Raw genomic sequence first — 22773 nt, forward strand, 5'->3', positions numbered from 1 at the left:
GATTATAGGCATGAGCCACCACACCCGGCTGAATCTTCATTTTAAAAAAAAGTATGTGATCTTGAAACTGAAATTATCAAAAATTATATTATACAGTATAGCTTTCTAACGTATTCACTCTCTGTTCAATAGGAAGAAAAGCGTATTATTTTAATTCTGAACAGGTATCTAGAGGGAAGTGTACAGTGAATGCCTGGTAACCTTGTTAAACGACTAGATTCTATTGAATTTCCACTAGAAATTATTTAGTTACTATTAAAGTCCATTTTATGGAAAGAGGGAGGGAAATTAACAAGCTCACAAATGTCATCTATGAAAATTATCCCACCATCTCAAGAAAGGAGACAAGATGTCATCCTTTGAGCAGCAATATATTAATCAATTTTATTAGTGTTCTTACTAATACTCATTAGCACTCTAATAATAAAGTTCTTGATTAGCACTTTATTATAGTACTAATGCTGTTTGTGCCCTGAAATTCCCTGAATATCATAGTGAATTTTAATGACTTCCACATGATAATATAGTCTGTTGGATACTGGCAATCACAAATAATTATCAAGCATCTGCATACTCCTTATCTATAGGCGTCAGAAACAGTGGCTTTCCAAGAAGTCTGCCTATCAGGCATTACTGGACTCAGTCACAACAGATGAAGACAGCACCAGGTTCCAAATCATCAATGAAGCAAGTAAGGTGAGATGGAAGTATTTTCTACAGAGAATAATTTATTTCTGTATTTATTGGGGCTGAATGAAGTAAATTTCCACAAAAGCCAATTGAAGCTATGTAGCTTCAAAAATAAACCTCATTAGAAAAGGAATATTGGCCTTTTAGTGATTAGTGGCTCATGCCTGTAATCCCAGCATTCTGGGAGGCAGAGGCGGGCAGATTGCTTGAGCCCAGGAGTTCAAGACCAGCCTGGGTAACATGGCGAAAACCCATCTCTACAAAAAGTACAAAAAATTAGCCAGGCACAGTCGTGCATGTCTGTAGTCCCAGCTACTCAGGAAGCTGAGATGGGAGGATCTCTTGAGCCTGGGAGGTAGAGACTGCAGTGAGCCATGAGAGTGCTGCTGCACTTCAGCCTGGGTGACACAGCAAGACCCTCCCTCAAAAAAGAAAGAAAAAATGAGTGTCATCTTTTCATATCTCTAGTAATAATACTGTAATAGTTATATTAGTATCAGTATGTAGATTGCCTATGTATCAGATGTTTTCCTAAATGTCTTACAAATGTTATTTCCTTTTTATTAGTCTTCATAACACATCTAAGAGGTACATTATATTTTCCCAGTTTTCAGATAAGGAAAATGAAGTCTAGAAAATCCCTTGCCCAGAGTCTCACATTTAGTAACCAAAATTTTCTCCTACATCTGTCAGACGCTATCACCCATGTGCTTTCTAACACTATTACACAATGCCCAGTTGCATGTGTAGCCTGAGCAAGGTACAAATTTAGGGTATGTCCAAACCTCAAAATGCAGGTGGGCCAGGGGGAACAGGGGACAGGCAAAAGGACTATGCAGTTGAAAACCCAAGTAACAAGTGTTCCCTTACCTGAGCTGCTTCACTAGAGGTTACTATAGTTTTTGCCTAGTGAGAGGGTTAGGGAAGTATATCTTAAGTGCTTTCTCTCACCCATGAAGTTGTCATGTTACTTTAGATGGGCCAGTCATAGAGGAAGCACTATGGACTGTGCTAGGACGTGTGACTGTTCACTACTACCTGATGCCCTCAACCTGACCCTCACTTTCAGATCCGCCCTGCATTCTAAAGGCATCCTAGGTTTCTAAGTCCTCTGAGACCTATCTGACTTAACTGGTAATTCATATCACTGAAAGACAGTTAAGGCCATTAGGTGTGGGTCCCCTAACTGCTTGGATAATAACTGCACCAACTCACTAACAAGTCCTGGTTCTGGGAAGCTGATGTTCATGGCAAAGCTGTGAACCATGTGACTACCGTAGTTCCTGCCCTGCAGCGCTCTGCTGACGTTAGTGGGTTCTCCATAATAATTGTAAGGCCTTTAATTTAGAAATGGGTCCAAACTTTATTCCCAAACAGAAAGAACAATTGTACAGTGAGGAAAATTACCTTCATTATGGAGTTTTAGAGATTTTAGTCATATGGAGTCTTCTTTTGTAACTTTCTTGCCCAAATTCAAAATATGAGCTAGAATCATATCAATAGTTTTGTGTTCTCTATCCCCATCCCCTGTCCTCAACTTCTACAACATAGTTGTTATGGCAGTACATGTAGCCCATCTCTCTTAGCTGCACAGATGGGGCAGTTAGCCTTTCTCCAAAACCTAGTGCTAATTGTTACACCACCCATCTTTCTAGAGTAATTTTCCTCCTTGCCTAGTATCTTTGATACATTCGAGTTCTCAGCTTATGGAACCCCCAAAGCCATAGGTCATCTAATGCTGATTCAGGTCTCCCTTTATGTTCTTATTTATACATGTTGTTTATATATCCTTTTGTAGCCTAGTTTGATAGCCGTTCATGGGGGAAAAAAAATGGGACCGTAGTAATTTCCGTCTTGGAGAGCCAACCACTGTTTGCGTGTGGTCTAATAGCCTGACACCCGGCCAAACCACTCTATTCAGGGTCAGCAGAAGCAGTTGGCTCCAGGAAATGCATCAAGTCCACCAGAGGCCTTCCAGGAGTCTTTAGGCCTTAACCAGATGTCAATAATTTCCTGTTGCATTTTTCTTGTCATTGTCTCATTCTCTTTCCTGTTTCCATTGTGTCTAACTTGAGAGAGTTGTAGCTGTCCATAGTCAGAGCAAGAATCCCTATCCATCCTTGAGGATGCTTAGTATGTTGAGCACCTGGTCATGAAGACATGCTGAGGTAAAGTAAATGAGGCAAAATCACCCTGAATATCAGTGGTGAGCCAAAATGAAAATTCTCAACACAGCGTGATACCAGTTTGCAGTGGACACCCACATATGCCATTTTACATTACTGTAGATCAGTTTCTCTTTTTGGATCCTGAAAAAGTGAGGGACAATGCTGTTCAGGTCAGGTGCCGGGACCAGAGCCCAGCAACTCTGGATGCCTTCAAAGGCAAAGAAACCACAGTCCAGGAGGAGCCACAGGATCTCAGCACAAGACAGCACCTGGCTCAAAAGGAAGCTGAGGAGCCTGATAAACAAGGACAAATTACCTGGGACATCAGCAACGTAGCTCCCAAGACTGAGAACTTTGAGGACCTCTTGGAACAGACTCCATGCTCAGGTATTAGAAATTTTGGAACCACATGAGGAATCTGCATGCACTGATCTCAGGCAAATGTATGCAAATATATATTTCGGGAGATCACCCTGAAATTCTGCACTGAACTCCATTTTAATGTCCTCCTTGTCATGTGGTGTTGAGATGACTAGTAGGTACATAAGGTTTCATGCCCTCTGTCAGTCTGTTAGGGACAACAGCGGTGATGGTGATCGCTAATGTTGCCTGCATCTTGTATGCAACTCATTGCATAGTGAAAGAGCCTCTTTTACACCAGGTGTGGTGTCTCACACCTATAATCTCAGCACTTTGGGAGGCCAAAGCAGGCAGATTGCTTGAGGCCAGGAGTTCAAGACCAGCTATGGCCAACGTGGCAAAACCCCGTCTCTACTAAAAATACACAAATTAGCCAGGCATGGTGATGCATGCCTGTAATCTCAGCTACTCCAAAGGCTGAGACATGAGAATTGCTTGACCCTGGGAGGCAGAGGTTGCAGTGAGCCAAGATTGTGCCACTGCACTGCAGCCTGGGCAACACAGTGAGACACTGTCCAAAAGAAGTTGACCTAAAATATAGCAAAGACAGCATGAAAAAAGAAAAAATTAGGCCAAGTGCAGTGGCTCACACCTGTGATCCCAGCACTGTGGAAGACCAGGGTGGGCAGATCACGAGGTCAGGAGTTCAAGACCAGCCTGACCAACATGGTAAGACCCATCTCTACTAAAAAATACAAAACTTAGCCAGGCATGGTGGCGTGTGCCCATAGTCCCAGCTACTCAGGAGACTGAGGCAGGAGAATCACTTCTCACACACACACACACAAAAAACCAAAAATACAAAAATTAGCTGGATATGGTGGCACATGCCTGTAGTCCCAGCTACTCGGGAGGCTGAGGCAGGAGAATTGCTTGAACCTGGGAGTCAGAGGTTGTATTGAGCCAAGATTATGCCACTGCACTGCAGCCTGGGCAACACAGTGAGACTCTGTCTCCAAAAAAAATTTTGTTTTAAGAATAACAAAGAACTTCTGTTAAAAGTGGTTTCTGGGATGAGATGGGTGTTTCAAGGAGATTGCACGTTAAGATATGGTATGCGTATGATCTGAAGTTTTAAAATAAGCTGGATACATCCATTTATTCAGAATGATAGCTTTTTATTTCAGGTTGAGAGGGACAGCCCAGAGTCTAAGAGGATCGTATTCAGCTCACAGCTGCAGTTCTCAAATTGCACTGATCAGGCGGATTCTGACAAATCCAACACTCTTGGTGCCTGCCTGCCCCTACACCTTTAAAACCCTTAAAGCAGTAACTTTAGAGTTGTCAAGATTTGTTAATTGTTGAATTTCTCCCTCTCAATTCCCTTCCCCAATCTGCTCCTTAATAAACAACCAGGAAGCAGAACCAAGCTTCATTCAACATTGTGTTAGGCTGCCATAACTAAATACCACAGGCTGGGCAACTTAAACAACAGATGTTTATTTCTTGCAGTTTTGAAGGCTGTAAATTCCAAGATCAAAGTTCCAGCAGCTTCACTGTCTGGTGAGGGCTCTCTTCTTGCTTTGTAGATGGCTCCCTTCTTGTGCCCTCACATAGTGGAGAGAGAGTGTGTACACAAGCTCTCTGGGCTTTTCTTTTTTTCTTTTTTTTTTTTTTTTGAGACGGAGTCTTGCTCTGTCGCCCAGGCTGGAGTGCAGTGGCGCGATCTCAGTTCACTGCAAGCTCCGCCTCCTGGGTTCACGCCATTCTCCTGCCTCAGCCTCCCAAATAGCTGGACTACAGGCACCTGCCACCACACCCAGCTAATGTTTTGTATTTTTAGTAGAGATGGGGTTTCACCGTGTTAGCCAGGATGGGTCTCGATCTCCTGACCTCGTGATCCACCCGCCTCAGCCTCCCAAAAGTGCTGGGATTACAGGCGTGAGCCACTGCGCCCAGCTCTGGTCTTTTCTTATGAGGGCACTAATCCATTCCTGAGGACTTCCTCAACCTCGTGACCTCATCTAAACCTAATTACCTCCCAAGGGCTTCATCTCTGTGTACCATCATATTGTAGGTTGGGGCTTTAATAGCAAATTTTGGGAAGACACCAGTCCATAGCAAACGTGATGTTCCTAGGACATTTATCTGTTACAAAACAAGCTGGAATGTTGACCTGTGTGTTGTCACAAGGTCAGAACATCCAGGCTTTGGAGAAAAACTGGTTGCAGGTTCGCATGCATAAGTTTTCTCACATGGGGTCCTAATATAGTGTTGTGCTTATTCCTGATGACAGAATAATCAGGTAGATATTTAGTAAAGAAGCTTCCAGAAAATAAAAAGAAAGTGATCAGGAAAGTGTTGACTGCTTTTGTAGAACTCAGTTGTTTTCTTTTTTTTCCTACTACTCTCAGTTTTCTATCTTCAGTGAAAATTTGGTTTGGATTGAGAAAGAGACATCTAGTCTTGTGATCTAGGCAAAGGAAAATGTATGCTGTCTTGTGAGTCCAGCTTAAAAAGCATAGCTAGCAAGGATGTCTGGAGGAATCTACTTTATATTGCTAATTATGATGATTTCTGATGATATAGGTGACCATTTGGCAACATGTTTATTTTCTTTTGCAGCCAGTTTTCAAGGTTTCACCAGAGACAGCACTTCTAGCAGCTTCTCCAAGGATGCAGGAATATCTCCGAGCATCTCTGTGAAGTTACCCCTTGCCTCTTCATCTGAGCCTAATGAAAATGAGGCTTTGCCCAACCAGCCACCTTCTCAGCAGATGAGGCACGACTGCCACTTGTTAGCTAGTACTGTGTCTGCAGAAATGGCCAGGAAGAGGCAGCTAATTTGGGAACTGGCCAGACAATCAGAAGCACACCTGGACAGGCTAATTGTCCTTGGGGAACAGGCCAGTACCCAGCGTGAGGTTGCCAGTATTCTTCATAGAAAATCAGTGCTTGCAATAAACCAACTGGCTGCCACTGTGGAAGGGACGATTAGTGCCCTACAGCAATTTGATGAACTATTAGACCATTCTCTGGATCCCGGGAGGTCTTGATCACAGCTGGTAGAGGTGGTCGCTCACTGTTCTAGGTCTTTTAGGTTAACAGTTCTTTATGTAATAGTGAAGAGTCCTGGTGCCTTAGGAAAAGCAAGATCAACCTACCAAGGAGGAGTTGATGGAGTCATAGTTTTCCTACTTAACACCCACTTCAAATTTAAATATGTGTTCTAGGGCTGTTCTGTTAACTCTGTTACGGTCTTTACTAATTGTGATTCCCAGTTCTGGGTGAATGAAAAGTTTTTGTTTAATGTAATTGTGATCAACCCTATGCTTGAAGACATAGACAAAGCTATTTCTACCACCATGATGTTTACAAAATATCTGATATTTTTGCTTATATGGCCATAAAAAAACTAGATTCGTGGATAACAAACCACCAAGTTTTAATTGTTTTTATTTAGTAAGAGAGAAATAAGACAGGAAAAGAGAATTAATACTCTTTTTCCCAGACTGAGAGGTGGGCTTCTAAGTAAAGATAAATGAAAAACTGAGTAGAGGCTTGTAGTATTAAAATGAACCTCCAAAATGTATTCTTTTCTCTGAGGATGTATCTCAGCTTCTCTGTGTAATTGGACATTAACACATCTTAAATTTTTTTAAGAGATGGGGTCTCACTGTGTTTTTCAGGGTGGAGTGCAGTGGTTACTCACAGGTGCAGTTAAGGCACACTGTAACCTCAAACTGCTAGGCTTAAGCAATCCTCTTGCCTCAGCCCCACTGAGCAGCTTGGGCTATATGCATGCAGCACCCACTGGCACATCTTAAATATTTCTAAGGGAGCAAAACCCATGCTTTCTCACCTCATTGTAACTATCCATTTAAAATTATTATTTTACATAAATTGATCTGGCTGGAATTGTGTGTAACTACTTATACTATCTAAGGATTCATACTAAATTCTCAATTTAAGCAGTCCAACATCTGTAACTTCTTAATGTATTTTTTCATTGTCATTTCCAATCATCACTAACAAGAGGAAGAGATTTGGTAGTTTATTTGTATATTATTTACATTTATAAATATCCAGCAGGTCCCAGCAAATAGGAAAGGAGTATCTACAAATGTTTACTATTTTAGGTAGAAGAATAAAATAACAGTCATGTCCAGACGTTTTGAAAGAGCAAGGATGTGGTGGAAGGATTGGGAAAGAACTGGCAGTTAAGCCTCAGGGAAGTGGCTTTTGAACTGTCATCCACAGAGCCCTGAGGTTTTGACAGAGGTGCCTTAGGACTCAATACTGGGAAGGCAGGGGACCCTAAGGTGGGACACTGAGCCATTCCCTACTGTCTTTAACCCAAGAGGCTTTACTTATTGGACGTCTGGGAGTCTGGTGATATTAAAAGAAAAAAAAATCTGATAAGAAAAAAAAACACATGAGCTTAGATCATAGGAGGAAGTGCATACTAAGGTCTAAGATAAGTAATGCCTGGACCAACAAAACCATGTTGATGATAATGAGATATAAGAATGAATCTGTTCATTGATTAAAAGGATGAGAAAAAAAGAAGGCCAGGCATGGGTGGCTCATATCTGTAATCCCAGCACTTTGGGAGGCTGAGGCAGGAGGATCACTTGAGGTCAGGAGTTTGAGCCAGCCTGGTCAACAGGGTGAAACCCTGTCTCTATTAAAAATACAAAAATTAGCCTGGTGTGGTGGCGTGCACCTGTAATTCCAGCTACTCAGGAGGCCGAGGCACAAGAATTGCTTAAACCCAGGTGGTGGAGGTTGCAGTGAGCCAAAATTGTGCCACTGCACTCCAACCTGGGCGACAGAACAAGATCCATCTCAAAATAAATAAATAGATAAATTTAAAGAAAGAATGACTCTAAATATTGCTAAATTTCAGAGTGATTTTTGCTAAAATAAGTTTGCTAAATTAAAATTAAAATGAAGATGAATCTGATTTATACATGAAGTCATTATAGTGAAAACAGGGTTATTGCTCTCTTTTTTTCCCCCTGGGCTGCAGCCTCAAGAACAGAATTACAGATAAGTCTTTGGTTTAAACAAAAATTAGTTGTGTTTTTTTATAGAGAAAGCTATTTTACTAAAAATGGGACAATCTCGAGTGAATAACTAGATGTAAATTGTTAATCATATATAGGCAGACAACCTGATTATTGGTTGTCTAAGCCCCCTGCTTAGGATGTTCTTGCCCATTTTTGCCTACTCAAAGTCTTACTAATTCCTAAAGGCCCTGCTTAAATGTCTACTCCTCCAGAGAAACGTCCAGAACTTCTCACCCTACAGTCATCATTAATAACCCCCTTAATCTCTTGCCTTTCTGCTTTAAAACATCGCAGAATGCTCCGTGTTAGCTTTGCATCTCTTTTATCTGCTCCAAATTGCAGCCTCCTCAAAAGTTCAATCATTGCAATAATAGATGCCAAATAAATGTTAATTGAATGGAATTTGAGAGAGCAATGGAAATATATGTTTAAATAGTGAGACAATACATAATCTAACAATTTGAACTTTGTACTTGGACATATTTCCAAATGTGAAAATTCTGATAGTACACTGAAAGTAGCTTAAATATATAAAAGAACATTAAACATGCAAGCAGTAATGGATCACTATTGCATCATAACCCTGCCTTAGAATATCTAGAAAAGGATCCACAGCCATAGCACTGTTTACTCGGTCACTGTTCAGTATCATGTTACAGTTTAACTGCCCTGATTGCTTCCCTGTATTCGCAAGAGGCAAAGTTCCAGTAACATCACCTTTTTGGTGCCGGCTTGATAGTCTCCATACTTCTTATCTTTTACTTGTACCACATTGTATCCATTCTAAGCTGTGTCACACAACTTACCCAGTTTAGCTGTCGTTTAACAGACATAATAACAGTAACAGCACAGGCACCCATTTGTAACCAAAATTTGGCATGGTACTTCATGAAGAAATTGCAATTGACTAGTGCAGCATGGCCCACCAGTTGAAAACCATGGTCTTAAAATATTTTTCTGATCTAGGTGCCTCATTTTGTAACCTGAATCCAGTCATTTCTATTCTCCTAGAGCTTCTTCTTCTGTGTTTTATTTTTTAAGTTCTGTATTATCTTCAGGGTTCTACATTGTTTCTGTGTCCCATTGTAGGCAGAATTTTACCTACGTTCCCCAGCCTCTTATAAAAGTTCCCTGGGTCTATTCCCAGCTGTGAGCAAATCAATTCCAGTTTTAGAGCAGCAAGCCTCATTTCATCCACCACTAGAGAACTCCAATAATCATTTTATTTTCTACTCTTTTCTCTTCTGTAGCCTGCCACTTTCATCTTTCATCCGGCTGGAATCTAGTTACTCTGCTTATAACACCCAAAGTCTTATTCTTAACATATCTGTAGTTTATCATAGATACAGTAGCCACATGTCCCAATCTTCCAAGGCAAGTTTCAGTTTATGCCTGTCTTTCCGTGTAATTATTAATAGAGACTCCCTTCACTCTAAAGATCCTGGTTTGGACAACTATGTGTTCACCAGCCACAGAACACATAGAAGATATTTCTTGCTGCTATACAGCTATATCCAAGCAAATACATACATGAACTGGGAGCTTTTCTTTTAAATTACCATTGTTCTCCAATTTGGCCTATTGTAATTTAAACAAATACTTTTCTAATTATTGTAATTTGTGCAAAATTGGCCATCACTTGGGTAACCTGTTGAAGGTAATCTCTTGAATCTGTTTCCAGGTTACTCTCCTGGCTGAAATTTATGGTATAGAAGGAAACATTTTCAGGCTTAAAATTAATGAAGAGACTCCTCTAAAACCCAGGTTTGAAGTTCCTGATGTCCTCACAAGCAAGCCAAGCACTGTAAGGTAAGCCAAGGAGTGAGGTATCTTAGAGATGCGCCTGATATATTCTTTTATCATATCTTGAGTAGTAAATTTTGTTATGTGCACCTCTTATTTTGACTGTTCAAAACTACAGTCATTTACAGAGTTATAGGTTGGTGCAAAAGTAATTGTGGTTTTTGCCATTACTTTTAATGTATTCAGTTATTTGGGGATAAGTCTATCCATTTTCCTTATCCATTCTGTTTTTTCTTCATCCACCATTTGATTTGTCAGGACTTATTTAACGGGGAGAAGCAGAACTTTCATCCCTGCTCTCCTTCTCACAAAGAAAGTGGTTTTATTAGCCAGACTATGGGAGCAAGTAGAAGGAAAGCTACTTAATTTACTCACTCAGATTAGCAGCAGGGCTCCAGAGATCTAATACACTAGCCAAACTCCCATGCTTACAGTAATTTGTACAGTTGGACATACTCACTTTTAATTAAGGTTATTCTCAGAAGTCTAACATGTAATTTTACTTAGAGTCAAGGTAAATTAATAATCAGTGTCTAGGTGAAAAACAATCTTTGGGGACTAAAGCATTTTCAAGTACCTGCAAAACCTTCATCTGTTCTCATAACACTTTCCAGTGATATTTCAACTCCGTTTTGCTGGTTGGTTTCCATTATATTTTCATATTATTTTACCAAAGGAATATAAGATTATGCCAGATGCTTTCATTTTTACTATATCATCACTGTAGTTTTATGTAAATTATTTTTTCCATGAAAACCTTATAAAAGATCAATACAGGGGGGTCACCAAGATGGCTGAATAGGAACAGCTCCAGGCTACAGCTCCCAGCATGAGTGACACAGAAGACAGGTGATTTCTGCATTTCCAACTGAAGTACCGGGTTCATCTCACTGGGGCATGTCGGACAGTGGGTGCAGGACAGTGAGTGCAGCCCACTGAGCGAGAGCCAAAGCAGGGCGAGGCATCACCTCACCCAGGAAGCGCAAGAGCTAAGGAAATTCCCTTTCTTAGCCAAGGGAAACCATGACACACAGCACCTGGAAAATCAGGTCACTCCCACCCTAATACTGCGCTTTTCCAAGGGTCTTAGCAAACAGCACACCAGGAGATTATATCCCGCGCCTGGCTCGGAGGGTCCCACACACACAGGGCCTCCCTCATTGCTAGCACAGCAGTCTGAGATCTAACGGTAAGGCGGCAGCGAGGCTGTGGGAGGGGCGCCCGCCATTGCTGAGGCTTGAGTAGGTAAACAAAGTGTCTGGGAAGCTCAAACTGGGTGGAGCCCACCACAGCTCAAGGAGGCCTGCCTGCCTCTGTAGACTCCACCTCTGGGGACAGGGCATAGCCAAACAAAAGGCAGCAGAAACCTCTGCAGATTTAAATGTCCTTGTCTGACAGCTTTGAAGAGAGTAGTGGTTCTCCCAGCATGGAGTTTGAGATCTGAGAACGGATAGACTGCCTCCTCAAGTGGGTCCCAGACCCCTAAGTAGCCTAACTGGGAGGCAACCCCCAGCAGGGGCATACTGACACCTCACACAGCCGGGTGCCCATCTGAGACAAAGCTTCCAGAGGAATGATCAGGCAGCAACATTTGCTGTTCAGCAGTATTCACTCTTCTGCAGTCTCTGCTGCTGATACCCAGGCAAACAGGGTCTGGAGTGGACCTCCAGCAAAAGACCTGCAGCTGAGATTCCTGACTGTTAGAAGGAAAACTAACAAACAGAAAGGACATCCACACCAAAACCCCATCTGTACGTCACCATCATCAAAGACCAAAGGTAGATAAAACCACAAAGATGGGGAAAAAACAGAGCACAAAAGCTGAAAATTCTAAAAATCAGAGCGCCTCTCCCCCTCCAAAGGAACGCAGCTCCTCTCCAGCAACGGAACAAAGCTGGACAGAGAGTGACATTGATGAATTGAGAGAAGAAGGCTTCAGATGATCAAACTTCTCCCAGCTAAAGGAGGAAGTTCAAACCCATCGCAAAGAAGCTAAAAAACTTGAAGAAAGATTAGACAAATGGCAGACTAGAATAACCAATGTAGAGAAGTCCTTAAATGACCTGATAGAACTGAAAACCATGGCACGAGAACTATGTGACAAATGCACAAGCTTCAGTAACCGATTCAATCAACTGGAAGAAGGGGTATTAGTAGTTGAAGATCACATGAATGAAATGAAGCGAGAAGAGAAGTTTAGAGAGAAGAGAGTAAAAAGAAAGAAACAAAGCCTCCAAGAAATATGGGACTATGTGAAAAGACCAAATCTACGTCTGATTGCTGTACCTGAAAGTGACAGAATGGAACCAAGTTGGAAAACACTCTGCAGAATATTATCCAGGAGAACTTCCCCAACCTAGCAAGGCAGGCCAACATTCAAATTCAGGAAATACAGAGAACACCACAAAGATAATCCTCAAGAAGAGCAACTCCAAGACACATAATTGTCAGATTCACCAAAGTTGAAATGAAGAAAAAAACGTTAAGGGCAGCCATAGAGAAAGGTCAGGTTACCCACAAAGGGAAGCCCATCAGACTAACAGTGAATCTCTTGGCAGAAACTCTACAAGCCAGAAGAGAGTGGGGGCCAATATTCAACCTTCTTAAAGAAAAGAATTTTCAACCCAGAATTTCATATCCAGCCAAACTAAGTTTCATAAGTGAAGGAGAAATAAAATCCTTTACAGGCAAGCAAATGCTGAGAGATTTTGTCACCACCAGGCCTGCCCTACAAGAGCTCCTGAAGGAAGCACTAAACATGGAAAGGAACAACCGGTACCAGCCACTGCAAAGACATGCCAAAATCTAAAGACTATCCAGTTAGGAAGAAACTGCATCAACTAACTAGCAAAATAACCAGCTAACATCATAAAGACAGGATCAGATTCACACATAACAATATTAACCTTGAATGTAAATGGGCTAAATGCTCCAATTAAAAAACACAGACTGACAAATTGGATAAAGAGTCAAGACCCATCAGTGTGCTGTATTCAAGACACCCATCTCACATGCAGAGACACACATAGGCTCAAAATAAAGGGAATGGAGGAAGATCTGCCAAGCAAATGGAAAACAAAAAAAGGCAGGGGTTGCAATCCTAGTCTCTGACAACACAGACTTTAAACCAACAAAGATCAAAAGAGACAAAGAAGGCCACTACATAATGGTAAAGGAATCAATTCAACAAGAAGAGCTAACTATCCTAAATATTTATGTACCCAATACAGGAGCACCCAGATTCATAAAGCAAGTCCTTAGAGACTTATAAAGGGACTTAGACTCCCACACAATAATAGTGGGAGACTTTAACATCCCACTGTCAACATTAGACAAATCAACAAGACAGAAAGTTAACAAGGATATCCAGAAATTGAACTCAGCTCTGCACCAAGCGGACCTAATAGACATCTACAGAACTCTCCACCCCAAATCAACAGAATATACATTCTCCTCAGCACCACATTGCACTTATTCCAAAATTGACCACAGAGTTGGAAGTAAAGCACTCCAAGAACAGAAATTGTAACAAACTGTCTCTCAGACCACAGTGCTATCAAACTAGAACTCAGGATTAAGAAACTCACTCAAAACCACTCAACTACATGGAAACTGAACAACCCTCTCCTGAATTACTACTGGGTACATAATGAAGTCAGAAATAAAGATGTTCTTTGAAACCAGTGAGAATAAAGATACAATGTATCAGAATCTCTGGGACACATTTAAAGCAGTATGTAGAGGGAAATTTACAGCACTAAACACCCACAAGAGAAAGCAGGAAAGATCTAAAATTGACTCCCTAACATCACAATTAAAAGAACTAGAGAAGCAAGAGCAAACACATTAAAAAGCTAGCAGAAGGCAAGAAGTAACTAAGATCAGAGCAGAACTAAAGGAGATAGAGACACAAAAAACCCTTCAAAAAATCAATGAATCCAGGATCTGGTTTTTTTTTGAAGAGATCAACAAACTTGATAGACTGCTAGCAAGACTAATAAAGAAGAAAAGAGAGAAGAATCAAATAGACGCAATAAAAAATGATAAAGTGGATATCACCACCGACCCCACAGAAATACAAGCTACCATCAGAGAATACTATAAACACCTCTATGCAAATAAACTAGAAAACCTAAAAGAAATTGATAAATTCCTGTACACGTACACTCTCCAAAGACTAAACCAGAAAGACGTTGAATCCCTGAATAGACCAATAACAGGCTCTGAAATTGAGGCAATAATTAATAGCCTACCAACTAAAAAAAGTCCAGGACCAGACAGATTCATAGCCGAACTCTACCAGAGGTACAAGGAGGAGCTGGTACCATTCCTTCTGAAAGTATTCCAATCAATAGAAAAAGAGGGAATCCTCCCTAACTCATTTTATGAGGCCAACCTCATCTTGATACCAAAGCCTGGCAGAGACACAACCAAAAAAGAGAATTTTAGACCAATATCCCTGATGAACATCGATGCAAAACTCCTCAGTAAAATACTGGCAAACTGAATCCAGCAGCACATCAAAAAGCTTATCCACCATGATCAAGTGGGCTTCATCCCTGGGATGCAAGGCTGGTTCAACATACACAAATCAATAAATGTAATCCAGCATGTAAACAGAACCAAAGACAAAAACCACTTGATTATCTCAATAGATGCAGAAAAGGCCTTTGACAAAATTCAATAGCCCTTTATGCTAAAAACTCTCAATAAATTCTGTATTGATGGAACGTATTTCAAAATGATAAGAGCTATTTATGACAAACTCACAGCCAATACCATACTGAATGGGCAAAAACTGGAAGCATTCACTTTGAAAACTGGCACAAGACAGGGATGCCCTCTCTCACCACTCCTATTCAACATAGTGTTGGAAGTTCTGGCCAGGGCAATCAGGCAGAAGAAAGAAATAAAGGGTATTCAATTCAATTAGGAAAAGAGGAATTCAAATTGTCACTGTTTGCAGATGACATGATTGTATATTTAGAAAACCCCATCGTCTCAGCCCAAAATCTCCCTTAAGTTGATAAGCAACTTCAGCAAAGTCTCAGGATACAAAATCAATGTGCAAAAATCACAAGCATTCCTACACACCAATAACAGACAAACAGCCAAATCATGAGGGAACTCGTATTCACAATTGCTTCAAATAGAATAAAATACCTAGGAATCCAACTTACAAGGAACGTGAAGGACCTCTTCAAGGAGAACTACAAACTGCTGCTCAATGAAATAAAAGAGGACACAAACAAATGGAAGGACATTCCATGCTCATGGATAGGAATAATCAATATCGTGAAAATAGCCATACTGCCCAAGGTGATTTATAGACTCAATGCCATCCCCAGTAAGCTACCAATGACTTTCTTCACAGAATTGGAAAAAAACTACTTTAAAGTTCATATGGAACCAAAAAAGAGCCAACATTGCCAAGACAATCCTGAGCCAAAAGAACAAAGCTGAAGGCATCACACTACCTGACTTCTAACTATACTATAAGGCTACAGTAAGCAAAACAGCATGGTACTGGTACCAAAACAGAGATATAGACCAATGGAACAGAACAGAGCCCTCAGAAATAATACCACATATCTATAACTATCTGATCTTAGACAAACCTGAGAAAAACAAGAAATGGGGAAAGGATTCCCTATTTAATAAATGGTGCTGGGAAAACTGGCTAGCCATATGTAGAAAGCTGAAATTGGATCCCTTCTTTGCACCTTATACAAAAATTAATTAAAGATGGATTAGAGACTCAAATGTCAGACCTAAAACCGTAAAAACCCTAGAAGAAAACCTAGGCAATACTGTTCAGGACATAGGCATGGGCAAGGACTTCATGTCTAAAACACCAAAAGCAATGTCAACAAAAGCCAAAATTGACAAATGGGATCTAATCAAACTAAAGAGCTTCTGCACAGCAAAAGAAACTACCATCAGAGTGAACAGGCAACCTACAGAACGGGAGAAAATTTTTGCAATCTACACATCTGACAAAGGGCTAATATCTAGAACCTACAAAGAACTCAAACAAATTTACAAGAAAAAAACAACCCCATCAAAAAGTGGGTGAAGGATATGAAGACACTTCTCAAAAGAAGACATTTATGCAGCCAACAGACACATGAAAAAGTGGCCATCGTCACTCGCCATCAGAAAAATGCAAATCAAAACCACAGTGAGGTACTGCCTCACACCAGTTATAATGGTGATCATTAAAAAGTTGGGAAACAACAGGTGCTGGGAGGATGTGGAGAAATAGGAACACTCTTACACCATTGGTCAGACTGTAATCTAGTTCAACCATTGTGGAAGACAGTGTGGCAATTCCTCAAGGATCTTGAACTAGAAATACCATTTGACCCAGCCATCCCATTACTGGGTATATACCCAAAGGATTATAAATCATGCTGCTATAAAGACACATGCACACATATGTTTATTGTGGCACTATTCACAATAGCAAAGACTTGGAACCAACCCAAATGTCCATCAGTGACAGATTGGATTAAGAAAATGCGGCACATATACACTATGGAATACTATGCAGTCATAAAAAAGGATGAGTTCATGTCTTTTGTAGGGAAATGGATGCAGCTGGATACCATCATTCTCAGTAAACTGTCACAAGAACAGAAAATCAAACACTGCATGTTCTCACTCATAGGTGGGAATTGAACAATTAGAACACTTGGACACAGGAAGGGGAACATCACACACCAGGGCCTGTTGTGGGGTGGGGGGAGGGGGGAGGGATAGCATTAGGAGAAATACCTTATGTAAATGATAAGTTAATGGGTGCAGCACACCAATGTGGCACAGGTATACATATGTAACAAACCTGCACGTTGTGCACATGTACCCTAGAACTTAAAGTATAATTTTAAAAAGTCAATACATTATAATGAGAAATTAATTCATTTATGATAGAATTATCAAAAGTTTAAAATACATCTATTCACTGAGCCACACTATGTGCCAATAACTTAGTAAACATAATTTTTTAAAATTTTATTCTTTGATAGAGACAGAGTCTTGCTGTGTTTCCCCAGCTGGTTTCAAACTCCTGGCCTCAAATGATTCTCCCTCCTCTTCCTCCGACAGTGTTGGGGTTATCGGCATGAGCCACAATGCCTGCCCTGAATAAGAACTTAAAAGAGACTGTTTCTGAAGTCTTTTGCAGTTTGGCAATTGAATCAATGCATACATAAAACCTGGCCACAATATGTTATTTTCTGTTATCCTGAAGAATATACAGCCTTCACAATTTTTACACTTGTGTTCATAAGTAAGTTAATGTGTAATTTTCTCTTTCCATGCTGGCTTTGCCATGATTTAGGGTCCAGGTGATAATTCATTTGGTATGGTAAATATGGTATTAGTTCTGCCTCTGTTCTGACTTCTTTCTGGAGGGCCTTTGGCTACTGTAGTAACTGGAAAGCTAAAAACTACATTTCTTCATTTCCCAGACTCCCTTTTTCTATAGGTTCTGATGTAATTCAGTTTCCACCAGTCAGATGCACTTAAAAAACCTGGATTTCAGAATTGAGTTCCTCTTTTTGCTTATATGGATTTTGTACCTGTAGAGTGACTCTTAAGGCCATTAGTTAAGGCCATGATTTACTCATCTCTGAATTATAGCTAAGGTGGCATGATCCCAGAGCCCAGCAGTTATCATAGTGACTTCTGATAACTCAAGTTCCTGATTCTAGCTAAGATAGAAGGTCAATTGGCCATACAGTTACACAGTATTGTTCTAGGGGTCATTCCTGGACATGCAGCCTGGAACCTATTACCTCAACCCTTCCCATGATGTCATAAGCAACAGATTATCCATATGAAGTCGTTTATTTTCTGCTTAAAATAGCCAGAGTTGTTTTTGTTTTCTACAATAGAGCCTTGGTTGATATAGTAGTTGCTGTTAGAAATGAATATAAGCAATAGGCCCTCAAGGATGGGAATATGAGATTGACTGCCTGACCTAGCTGGATTTGGAGGCAGTGAGGACGTATTTACCAATAGAGGATGGGATACTATTGTTACAGGCTGAATTGTGTTCCCCCAAAATTTCAGGTGTTGAGCCCTAACCTCTAGTACTCAGAATGTGACTGTATTTTGAGATAGGGCCTTTAAAGCACTAAATAAGTTAAAACGGGGTGATTAGGGTAGGCCCTAATCCGTTAAACCTGGTGCCCTTGTGAGAAGTGGAGGTTAGGACACAGACGTAGGCACAGAGGGACAACCACGTGAAGATACAGTGAGAGGCAGCCATCTGCAAGCCCAGGAAATAGGCCTCACAAGAAACCCAACTTTCGGACACCTTGATCTTGGACTTCTAGCCTCCAGAATTAAGAGAAAATAAATTTCTGTTGTTCAAGCTACCCAGTTTGTCATATTTTCTTATGGTAGCCCTGCCAAACTAATACAACTAATAATAGACCACAAAATTCTGTGGCAACGTTACTTAAATGACTACTGGTGGTCAACTAAAATAAAGTGGCCCATTGAAAGCAGACCAAGAGGTAGGGCCATACTGCATCATGATTATCATGCAGAATTCAGAGCTCTAAGGTGGCTTGGCTGCTTCAACTTCATTGAAGAGTTTAAAGAAAGAAAACTGTAGTCTCAGGGCTTTAAATTCTTAGCTCAAGGTATTGTCAGAAGATTGATAATTTTCTGTGACAATCCTAAAAGTCCTCTTATCTGCTGTAGCTGCAGGTACATGTAGCTGAAAATCAGAGGCAGAGTTTGATATTGCAGGCTCTGAATTAGGCCATAAGTTGAATTCATAGCCTCATCAGGCCTGTGAATTTCAGGCATTAACTGGAAAAACCTAGAAGTCTTCAAAATTGAATAGCAGGCTGGGTGCAGCAGCTCACACCTATAATCCCAATACTTTGGGAGGCCAAGGCAGGAGGATTGCTTGAGGTCAAGGGTTGTAAACCAGACTGGACAACAAAGTGAGACTGCATCTCTACAAAAAATTTAAAAATTAACCAGGCATGGTAGCACACACCTGTAGTCCTAGCTACTCAGGAGGCTGTGGTGGAAGGATCACTTGAGCCCCGTGGTTCAAGGCCGCAGTGAACTATGATCACACCACTGCACTCCAGCCTGGCTGATGGAGCAAGACCCTGTCTCTAAAAAAAAATCAAGTTTTTAAAAATTGAATAACAATATTTGGGAAGAGTTGGATAATTCTAAATAGTCAAACCTCAAAATTTCACTAGCCCTCCCATTTCAGCAGAAGCAACCCCTCCTATGAAGGCAGGTGAAACTGATCCTGCCTTGCTTGGATACCCTGTATTGACCTCACCTAAAATATACATGCACAGGGATTCCAGTGCTCCTTGTGCCCAACCCCTACCACCCTTCACTGCCTCCAGACCCACCATCAAAGTCAGATCCCGACATGCCCAGAGAGCCAATTACAGACAAACCCAGGGGGAGAAGGCTTGCATGCCTGAAAAATTGTAAGACTACATAATGGCAAAAAAAAAAAAAACTGGGAAATATGCATGGAAATGGTTTCCAAGGAATTCCTAGACCAGAAGGAACTTAATTGTAGATCAGGCTAAATTTATTGACACAGGAACACGTACCAGAGAATGTAGATTTGATATATGCTAGCTTGGGCAGTGAGAATGGCTCTGATTGATGGCTTAGTTGGTTAATTATCATCTGAACTCAGCTATGGATTCTTTTGAGTGAAGCTGAGATATCAGGAATTCCTTGGCATGGTATAGAGGAAATGATCCATAAACTTAGACAGATAAAAGATGTTGGAGTGGATTTGTTTCATGCAACCAGCTCATCTAGCCCCTCTGGATTCTGTTCCCCACGAGATCCAGAACATACCCCCTTCACTGAGAAACTGATGAGGGAGTACTTGGAAAGCACTGTAGTGAACATCTTCCTTTTGTGGGCTGGAGATGATGGTGGGAAATGATGCCGTTAAAATGGTCTCCCTGATTTCAGTGGAGATAATGAGACTCCAGGTAGCAGAGGCAGAGTAGAAACATTTAGTTGTCAGAGACAAGGTGAATATAATTCCATTATGTGTGGTAGGGCCCATGTAGTACTCAAAATGGTTTAATGCTTGGGGCAGTAAGCAATTTATGGCGGGGTGCATTAGACTGACAAATATGAACCACAGTCCTACTTAATGGAATAATCAAAAGAACTCTGTCTAGGTTCATTGAACAGTGAGAGACAGCCTCTCAGCCTTCTCCAGAGTTAATTTCCAGATCCGAAGCATCTTGCTTGAAGAGGAGACATAGAATCCATGGAGAAGGACTGAAAAGATGTAATAAGAACCTAAACTGTCTCTTTTTACCTTCCTTAAAGAGTCCTGTGAACATTTACTAGGCACACTGTGCACTGGAGAAAGGGAATTATCTAGCTTTGAGGGATTTTAAGTGCTGTGTTTGAGCTTACATAATTCTTGTGGATCTAAAACATCCTAACAGTGTACCTGTGAAATTGGAGGCTGGTGGGAATCAGGCAATAAATAGGTAAATAAAAATTTGACCCAGTTCCATCTCACTGTGGACCCTATCTGTGTTATTTCCTCGGTTTCTGAGTATGTGATTGGAATGAGAAAGAAAAACAATATTTAGATTTTGCACACCAAAATCTAGAAAGTTACTAGGCATTCCAGACCAAGGTAATGATGATGACGATGATGATAGCTAACATTTATTGTTTTTTTTTTTAATGTGTCTGGCACTGTGTCAAGAGCTTTACACATGTGATCTCATTTAATTCTCTGCAGAAATTTTGTTGTTCCTTTTGTTATTTTCACTTTACAGATAAGGAAACCAAAACCTAGAAAGGTTGGATAACTTTGTTATCCAAAGTTATAAAGTATATGTAGAGTTATGCTCAATTTAAGTTCTTTGGCACCAAAACCAATGCTCTCGTTAACGTTTCTCTATTGCCTTATCTATGGCTATGTCACATGAATAGTGATTTACTAATTAATTACTTGGCAGTACAAATCACATAAGGCCATGTAAACCTATAGCGGCTTGTTTTTCTCTTCCTGCTTTGTTTTCTAGGCTGATTTCATGCTCAGGGGACACAGGGAATCTGATATTGGCAGATGGAAAAGGAGGCCTGAAGTGCCATATCACAGCAAACCCATTCAAGGTAGACTTGGTGTCTGAAGAAGAGGTTGTGATTAGCATAAATTCCCTGGGCCAATTATACTTTGAGCATTTACAGATTCTTCACAAACAAAGGTATTCTTATGCATTACTTGACACATAAAGACCTTAACATAACCTGATTAATGAATATCAGTTGCCTAAACAGATAACATATCACCATAGAAAATTGGTTTGCCTTATTTACTCTAGTATTGTTTTTGAGAAATTTTATCTTTTCACCTGTGAAGGTGAATACAGGCTTTATGACAAAAATAATTCCCAAACTTTTGTAAATGTTACACTCTTAACATGTCCTGTGTGTGACTGATGGCATTCTCTACCCTACACACCCTTCTATAAAAGCACCCTGTTGACCCGACAAACGTTAATGTGAACTAGCATACCTTCGTAATTTCACTTCACTCCCTTACAATAACACAGATTACCCTAGACTTGACTAGTTGTCCAGGAATTTTCTGGGACCATCTGCTTGATCAAAGCTGTTTGTGTGGGTGCTCACATGAATTAGGAGGTGGTGGTAAGGGAAAGATTCTTCTTCCGTTCTTACCAATACTGTTTTAAAATCTTAGAGTCTATAGTTCTTTCTATTTTTATCACAATAATAAACATATTATATGGTCTGCAGAAAACATTCAACATTCCTTATTCCAACATAGTGATTTTTCTGAGTTTCAACTCATTTGTATTTTAAAATTTTGATATTAAAAATATCATCTTCTCATCTCAGAACTAATACTTGTTCATCATAGGCAAATTAGAAAATATTGAAAAGAAGAAAATTTAAAATCCCTATAATCTCTCCACCTACTCTGTTAGTGTCTTATGACTATCCAAGTACTTGTTTAACTGAAAAATACTAATAATAGCATAACAAATATCTGTGTACCCACTACCCATGTTCTTTATATTTAAAGCCTTTTTTCTAGCCAGGTGCAGTGGCTCACGCCTGTAATCATAATACTTTGGGAGGCCGAGTTGGGCAAATCAGTTGAGCCCAAGAATTTGAGGTCAGCCTGGGCAACATGGTGAAACCCTGTCCTACAAAAACTACAAAAAAATTAGCTGAGTGTAATAGCATGCGCCTGTAGTCCCAACTACTTGGGAGGCTGAGGTGGGAGGATCACTTGAGCCCAGGAGGTCAAGACTGCAGTGAGCTGTGATTGTGCCACTGCACTCCAGCCTGGGCAACAAAGCGAGATTCTGTCTCAAAACAAACAAACAAAAAAAACCGCTTTTTTTTCTTTTGTAAACCCCCATGATTTTGTTCTGTTTTCTTTTAAACGTTGTTCCTTTCCTATCTAAGTTGATCCTTTTACTTACTTATGTAGAAGAGGCACATGGTACAAAGGAGTGTATATTAATACACATTTCTATATAATAGTAGTAAAGAATCTCCTTCCCCCTTTGTCCTCTAGCGACCCACTTTCCATCCTTGAAAGTAATGTGTTCTGGCCAGGCACGGTGGCTCATGCCTGCAATCCCAGCACTTTGGGAGGCCAAGGCAGG

At 40.5% G+C, this 22773-nt stretch overlaps 1 protein-coding gene across 1 annotated transcript in view; it reads left to right on the forward strand.

Annotated features, from left to right (window-relative positions):
* GANC (glucosidase alpha, neutral C) overlaps positions 1 to 22773 on the forward strand; it is a 94067-nt gene that overhangs the window by 3949 nt on the left and 67345 nt on the right. Inside the window, 3 exon segments of the mRNA NM_001257679.1 lie at positions 588 to 696; positions 9972 to 10099; positions 21157 to 21339. Of these exon segments, the coding sequence (NP_001244608.1) occupies positions 588 to 696; positions 9972 to 10099; positions 21157 to 21339 (420 nt within the window).

The sequence above is a fragment of the Macaca mulatta genome, chromosome 7 (genome assembly GCF_049350105.2).
Source record: "Macaca mulatta isolate MMU2019108-1 chromosome 7, T2T-MMU8v2.0, whole genome shotgun sequence".
NCBI lineage: Eukaryota > Metazoa > Chordata > Mammalia > Primates > Cercopithecidae > Macaca > Macaca mulatta.